This window comes from Oncorhynchus clarkii, unplaced genomic scaffold (genome assembly GCF_045791955.1).
Source record: "Oncorhynchus clarkii lewisi isolate Uvic-CL-2024 unplaced genomic scaffold, UVic_Ocla_1.0 unplaced_contig_8727_pilon_pilon, whole genome shotgun sequence".
Classification (NCBI taxonomy): Eukaryota; Metazoa; Chordata; class Actinopteri; order Salmoniformes; family Salmonidae; genus Oncorhynchus; species Oncorhynchus clarkii.
The window spans coordinates 204,424-212,202 of record NW_027261046.1 but is presented as its reverse complement, the minus strand read 5'-3'; the positions used below and the strand labels follow the sequence as shown (position 1 = coordinate 212,202).

The window sequence follows — 7,779 nt, the reverse complement described above, 5'->3', positions numbered from 1 at the left end:
AGGGGTATCGCGGAACTGACCCTGAACGGGGTCAATACGGTCCCCACTGTAATTATTTTAATGATTGTTATTATTGTTTTTTTTTTTTAACGAAGTTAGTCGAGCTTTCAACTTTCTGCTGTAGAGAGTTATAGCAACACAATGCACAAGGTCCAGTGACACAGTGTAGAATTGCACAAGTAGTTGTCCTCTTGTTATGCCACCGAGTAGGTGTCCTCTTGTTATGCCACCGAGTAGGTGTCCTCTTGTTATGCCACCGAGTAGTTGTCCTCTTGTTATGCCACCGAGTAGTTGTCCTCTTGTTATGCCACCGAGTAGTTGTCCTCTTGTTATGACACCGAGTAGGTGTCGTCTTGTTATGCCACCGAGTAGGTGTCCTCTTGTTATGCCACCGAGTAGTTGTCCTCTTGTTATGCCACCGAGTAGGTGTCGTCTTGTTATGCCACCGAGTAGGTGTCCTCTTGTTATGCCACCGAGTAGTTGTCCTCTTGTTATGCCACCGAGTAGTTGTCCTCTTGTTATGCCACCGAGTAGGTGTCCTCTTGTAATGCCACCGAGTAGGTGTCCTCTTGTTATGCCACCGAGTAGGTGTCGTCTTGTTATGCCACCGAGTAGGTGTCGTCTTGTTATGCCACCGAGTAGTTGTCCTCTTGTTATGCCACAGAGTAGTTGTCCTCTTGTTATGCCACCGAGTAGTTGTCCTCTTGTTATGCCACCGAGTAGTTGTCCTCTTGTTATGCCACCGAGTAGGTGTCGTCTTGTTATGCCACCGAGTAGGTGTCCTCTTGTTATGCCACCGAGTAGTTGTCCTCTTGTTATGCCACCGAGTAGGTGTCGTCTTGTTATGCCACCGAGTAGTTGTCCTCTTGTTATGCCACCGAGTAGTTGTCCTCTTGTTATGCCACCGAGTAGTTGTCCTCTTGTTATGCCACCGAGTAGTTGTCCTCTTGTTATGCCACAGAGTAGTTGTCCTCTTGTTATGCCACCGAGTAGGTGTCCTTTTGTTATGCCACCGAGTAGGTGTCCTTTTGTTATGCCACCGAGTAGGTGTCCTCTTGTTATGCCACCGAGTAGGTGTCGTCTTGTTATGCCACCGAGTAGGTGTCGTCTTGTTATGCCACCGAGTAGGTGTCGTCTTGTTATGCCACCGAGTAGGTGTCGTCTTGTTATGCCACCGAGTAGGTGTCCTCTTGTAATGCCACCGAGTAGGTGTCCTCTTGTAATGCCACCGAGTAGTTGTCCTCTTGTTATGCCACCGAGTAGTTGTCCTCTTGTTATGCCACCGAGTAGTTGTCCTCTTGTTATGCCACCGAGTAGGTGTCCTCTTGTTATGCCACCGAGTAGGTGTCCTCTTGTTATGCCACCGAGTAGGTGTCCTCTTGTTATGCCACCGAGTAGGTGTCCTCTTGTTATGCCACCGAGTAGGTGTCCTCTTGTTATGCCACCGAGTAGGTGTCCTCTTGTTATGCCACCGAGTAGTTGTCCTCTTGTTATGCCACCGAGTAGTTGTCCTCTTGTAATGCCACCGAGTAGGTGTCGTCTTGTTATGCCACCGAGTAGGTGTCGTCTTGTTATGCCACCGAGTAGGTGTCGTCTTGTTATGCCACCGAGTAGTTGTCCTCTTGTAATGCCACCGAGTAGTTGTCCTCTTGTTATGCCACCGAGTAGTTGTCCTCTTGTTATGCCACCGAGTAGTTGTCCTCTTGTTATGCCATCGAGTAGTTGTCCTCTTGTTATGCCACAGAGTAGTTGTCCTCTTGTTATGCCACCGAGTAGGTGTCCTCTTGTTATGCCACCGAGTAGTTGTCCTCTTGTTATGCCACCGAGTAGTTGTCCTCTTGTTATGCCACCGAGTAGGTGTCCTCTTGTTATGCCACCGAGTAGGTGTCCTCTTGTAATGCCACCGAGTAGTTGTCCTCTTGTTATGCCACCGAGTAGGTGTCCTCTTGTTATGCCACCGATAGACATTAGAGAGGTATTTATAACCTGTTAAATTTCACGTTGATCAACTACAGGTCAAAGTTATCTACGCAGGTAAATTAGGCTAACCAGCTAGCCAAATCTGGTAGTTATCGTGTCCAGATTACGTCCATAGGGGCCTCGAAGCCCAGGGGCCACTATTTGATTTTAGACATGTTAAAATGTGTAGAATTGGGGTGTGGTACTATATTTTATTTATTTTACCTTTATTTAAACTAGGCAAGTTAGTTAAAGAACAAATTCTTATTTTCAATGACGGCCTAAAAAAACCTTTGGTTAACTGCCTGGTTCAGGAGCAGAACGGCAGATTTTTTTCCCCTTGTCAGCTCAGGGATTCAATCTTGCAAACTTTCGGTTACTAGTCCAATGCTCTAACCACTAGGCTAGCTGCCACCCCACTATGTGGTGTGGTATTATGTGGTGTGGTACCACCACTGCAGAAACACAGGGATAAGGTGATCCTTCTCTACCACACCCACAGAAACAAAGGGATAAGGCCACCAACAATTCTGAGATTTTCATACCCAGCTACAACATTTTCCGTTAAGATAGAACTGCCAAAGGGGGAGGAGTTTCAATCTACTGCAGAGAGAGTCTGCAAAGTTCTCATACTTTCCAGGTCTATACCCAAACAGTTTGAACTTCTAATTTTAAAAATTAACCTCTCCAGAAATAAGTCTCTCACTGTTGCCGCCTGCTATCGACCCCCCTCCGCTCCCAGGTGTGCCCTGGACACCATTTGTGAATTGATCGCGCCCCATCTAGCTTCAGAGTTCATTCTGTTAGGTGACCTAAACTGGGATATGCTTAACACCCCGGCAGTCCTCCAATCTAAGCTAGATGCCCTCCAATCTCACACAAATCATCAAGGAACCCACCAGGTACAACCCTAAATCCATAAACATGGGCTCCCTCATAGACATTATCCTGACCAACTTGCCCTCCAAATACACCTCTGCTGTTTTCAATCAGGATCTCAGCGATCCCTGCCTCATTGCCTGTATCCGCTATGGGTCCGCGATCAAACGACCACCCCTCATCACTGTCAAACGCTCCCTAAAACACATCTGCGAGCAGGCCTTTCTAATCGACCTGGCCCGGGTATCCTGGAAGGATATTGACCTCATCCTGTCAGTCGAGGATGCCTGGTCATTCTTTAAAAGTAATTTCCTCACCATCTTAGATAAGCATGCCCTGTTCAAAAAATGCAGAACTAAGAACCGAGATAGCCCTTGGTTCACTCCAGACCTGACTGCACTTGACAAGCACAAAAACATCCTGTGGCGGGCTGCCATAGCATCGAATAGTCCCCACGATATGCAACTGTTCAGGGAAGTCAGGAACCAATACAAGCAGTCAGTCAGGAAAGCAAAGGCCAGCTTTTTCAAGCAGAAATTTGCATCCGGTAGCTCTAACTCCAAAAGGTTTTGGGACACTGTAAAGTCCATGGGGAACAAGAGCACCTCCTCCCAGCTGCCCAGTGCACTGAGGCTAGGTAACACGGTCACCACTGATAAATCTATGATAAATCAAAAATGTCAATAAGCATTTCTCAACAGCTGGCCATGCCTTCCTCCTGGATACTCCAACCCCGGCCAACAGCCCCGCCCCCCCTGCAGCTACTCGCCCAAGTCTCCCCAGTTTCTCCTTCTCCCATATGCATACAGCAGATGTTCTGAAAGCGCTGCAAAACCTGGACCCGTACAAATCAGCTGGGCTAGACAATCTGGACCCTCTCTTTCTAAAACTATCCACCACCATTGTTGCAACCCCTATTACAAGCCTGTTCAACCTCTCTTTCATATCGTCCAAGATTCCTAAAGATTGGAAAGCTGCCGCGGTCATCCCCCTCTTCAAAGGGGGTGACACCCTAGACCCAAACTGCTACATACCTATCTATATCCATCCTGCCCTGCCTATCTAAAGTCTTCGAAAGCCAAGTTAATAAACAGATCACTGACCATTTCGAATCCCACCGTACCTTCTCCGCTGTGCAATCTGGCTTCCGAGACGGTTACGTGTGCACCGCAGCCACGCTCAAGGTACTAAACGATATCATAAACGCCATTGAGAAAAGACAGTACTGTGCAGCCATCTTCATCGTCCTGGCCAAGGCTTTCGACTCTGTCAATCACCGTATTCTTATCGGCAGACTCAATAGCCTTGGTTTTTCTAATGACTGCCTCGCCTGGTTCACCAACTACTTTGCAGACAGAGTTCTGTGTGGTATTTCGGAGGGCATGTTGTCCGGACCTCTGGCAGTTTCTATGGGGGTACCACAGGGTTCAATTCTCGGGCCGACTCTTTTCTCTGTATATATCAATGATGTCGCTCTTGCTGCGGGTGATTCCCTGTTCCACCTCTACGCAGACGACACCATTCTGTATACTTCTGGCCCTTCCTTGGACACTGCTAACTAGCCTCCAAACGAGCTTCAATGCCATACAACACTCCTTCCGTGGCCTCCAACTGCTCTAAAATGCTAGTAAAAACCAAATGCATGCTTTTCAACCGTTCGCTGCCCACACCCGCCCGCTCGACTAGCATCACCATCCTGGATGGTTCCGACCTAGAATACGTGGACATCTATAAATACCTAGGTGTCTGGCTAGACTGGAAACTCTCCTTCCAGACTCATATTAAACATCTCCAATCCAAAATCAAATCGAGAATCGGCTATCTATTTCGCAAGAAAGCCTCCTTCACTCACGCCGCCAAACTTACCCCAGTAAAACTGACTATCCTACCGATCCTCGACTTCGGCGATGTCATCTACAAAATAGCTTCCAACCCTCTACTCAGCAAATTGGATGCAGTCTATCACAGTGCCATCCGTTTTGTCACCAAATCACCTTATACCACCCACCACTGCGACCTGTATGCTCTAGTCGGCTGGCCCTCGCTACATATTCGTCGCCAGATCCACTGGCTCCAGGCCATCTATAAGTCTATGCTAGGTAAAGCTCCGCCTTATCTCAGTTCACTGGTCACGATAACAACACCCACCTTTAGCACACGTTCCAGCAGGTATATCTCACTGATCATCCACAAAAGCCAACACCTCATTTGGCCAGCTTTCCTTCCAGTTCTCTGCTGCCAGTGACTGGAACAAATTGCAAAAATCGCTGAAGTTGGAGACTTTTATTTCCCTCACCAACTTTAAACATCAACTATCTGAGCAGCTAACCGATAGCTGCACCTGTACATAGTCCATCTGTAAATAGCCCACCCAATCTACCTACCTCATCCCCATACTGTTTTTATTTTATTTACTTTTCTGCTCTTTTGCACACCAGTATCTCTACTTGCAAATCATCATCTGCTCATTTATCACTCCAGTGTTAATCTGCTAAATTGTAATTATTCCCTCCTATCTCATGCCTTTTGCACACACTGTATATAGACTTTCTTTTTTTTACTGTGTCATTGACTTGTTTGTGTTATTGTCTTGTTAATTGTTTACTCCATGTGTAACTCTGTCTGTCACACTGCTTGGCCAGGTCGCAGTTGCAAATGAGAACTTGTTCTCAACTGGCCTACCTGGTTAAATTAAAACAATCTTACCCAAATGCATGATGGGGGTCTGCCACAACTTCTGGACCCAGCGCCCCCCACCTGACGCCTATGATGCCCAGCCCCTCATCGCTAAACAATGGTGAGCCACAGAGGGAGAGGGGGGGGGGGGGGGGGGGGGGGGGGAGGGGGGGGGGGGGGGGGGACTTCTCTTCTAAACATCGAACATTCAAATAAAATCTAGTGCATGATGTTGATTGATTGTATATAGTACGATGAAGTGAACATAGTTCATATGTAAAAAGAAAAAACATCTTATATCTTACTAACTGTAAAATATATTAACTTCCATTGTGAATTTAAACCAACGTAAGGAGTAATGAATCAATTAGAGAAACAGTGGTCAGACACTGACAGGAGATGTAAGTTTCTCAACCTTGTGTTTCAGCAGTACTGATGATAGCCAGAAGGGGGCGGACAAAACACAGCTCAAAAAGAGACGCTGGTGTCGCAACAGCTGCCTTTGCCTGTTTCTGTTCCTGGTCGTGATGATGACTGTGGTCATCCTGGAAGTTGACCTCAAAGAACGGATCTCACCTTCAACAACCAAGCCAGCAGCAAACATGTCAGTTGCGATTCTGGCCGCTCCTCCCCCGTACGTGTCCCGAGGACCGTACCATGTACAATACCCACATGAGTACTCCTTCATCCTGGATGAGCCAGAGAAATGCCGGGAGCAGAACCCCTTCCTGGTTCTGATGGTGCCAGTGGCGCCCTATAACAGGGAGGCTCGTGAGGCCGTCCGCAGGACTTGGGGCAGTGAGAGGCGGGTACTGGGCAAAGAGGTTAGTCTGTTCTTCCTGCTGGGACTGCCCAGTGGAGAGGAGACAGAGCAGCTCCAGGAGAAGGTGCTGCAGGAGAGCAAAGAGCACCAGGATCTGCTGCAGAGCAACTTCATAGACAGCTACAAAAACCTGACCATCAAGACCATGGTGATGATGGAGTGGCTGAGCTCTCGCTGCCCCAACGCCTCCTACGCCATGAAGATCGACTCAGACATGTTCCTCAACGTGAACACCTTGGTCAACATGCTGCTTCACGCTCCAAAGCAAAACTACCAGACTGGACTAGTGGCTCAATGGGCCGCTGTTCTAAGAGACCGTAACTCGAAATGGTACCTTCCAAAGGAGGTGTTTCCTGAACCGGTATATCCACCTTATGCTCTGGGCCTGGGCTATGTCTTCACCTTAGACCTCCCCAGGAAGCTGGTGGAGGCGTCCAGGCATGTTAAAGCCGTCTACATAGAGGATGTGTATCTGGGACTGTGTATGAGACACCTGGGCATCCGGCCTACTGACCCCCCCAGTGGAAACCTTTTTCAGGGGTATGCAGGAGCCCAGGACCGCTGTCACTACATGGCTGTTATCACAACCATCCTCAACACTCCTCAGGAGCTTCTGGACGTGTGGAGAAACTTGCACCAACCTGGGCCTGTCTGTCATTGAAAACAACACTCTGGGAAAGACAAATAGCCTTGAGGTTAGAGCGTTGGGCCAATAACCCAAAAGGGTGATGGTTCCAATCCTGGAGCTGACAAAATGGCAAATCTGTCACTGTGCCTTTGAGCAAACACTTAACCCCAGTGCTCCATGGGTGCTGGACAATGGTGTCCCTGACCGTGACCCCGCTCCCTGTGGGTGTCTTGTTTGAGCTGTGACTTTCTCTTGGATGCTTTTCTCTGGGAGTGGTAGAGAGGGATCACCTTATCCCTGTGTTTCTATGGGTGTGGTAGATAAGGATTGCCTTATCTCTGTGTTTCTGTGGGTGTGGTAGAGAAGGGTCACCTTATCTCTGTGTTTCTGTGGGTGTGGTAGAGAAGGATCACCTTATCTCTGTGTTTCTGTGGGTGTGGTAGAGAAGGATCACCTTATCTCTGTGTTTCTGTGGGTGTGGTAGAGAAGGGTCACCTTATCTCTGTGTTTCTGTGGGTGTGGTAGAGAAGGATCACCTTATCTCTGTGTTTCTGTGGGTGTGGTAGAGAAGGATCACCTTATCTCTGTGTTTCTGTGGGTGTGGTAGAGAAGGGTCACATTATCTCTGTGTTTCTGTGGGTGTGGTAGAGAAGGGTCACCTTATCCCTGTGTTTCTGTGGGTGTGGTAGAGAAGGGTCACCTTATCCCTGTGTTTCTGTGGGTGTGGTAGAGAAGGGTCACCTTATCCCTGTGTTTCTGTGGGTGTGGTAGAGAAGGGTCACCTTATCTCTGTGTTTCTGTGGGTGTGGTAGAG

At 48.2% G+C, this 7,779-nt stretch overlaps 1 protein-coding gene across 1 annotated transcript; it reads left to right on the top strand.

Annotated features, from left to right (window-relative positions):
- The first annotated feature begins 5,552 nt into the window (after positions 1-5,552).
- On the top strand, positions 5,553-7,113 carry LOC139403935 (beta-1,3-galactosyltransferase 1-like). The gene is made up of 2 exons (XM_071147142.1): positions 5,553-5,635; positions 5,942-7,113. Exons 1-2 carry the CDS (start codon positions 5,553-5,555, stop codon positions 6,996-6,998), a joined length of 1,140 nt encoding a protein of 379 aa, XP_071003243.1. The 3' UTR covers positions 6,999-7,113.
- The last annotated feature ends 666 nt before the right edge of the window (positions 7,114-7,779 follow it).

Excerpts from the sequence above, each read along its gene's own strand:
- LOC139403935 (XM_071147142.1), top strand. The coding sequence starts at position 5,553 with ATGATGGGGGTCTGCCACAACTTCTGGACCCAGCGCCCCCCACCTGAC. Across the intron at positions 5,636-5,941 it reads CCCCTCATCGCTAAACAATG|CAGTACTGATGATAGCCAGA; the intron begins GTGAGCCACAGA and ends CTTGTGTTTCAG.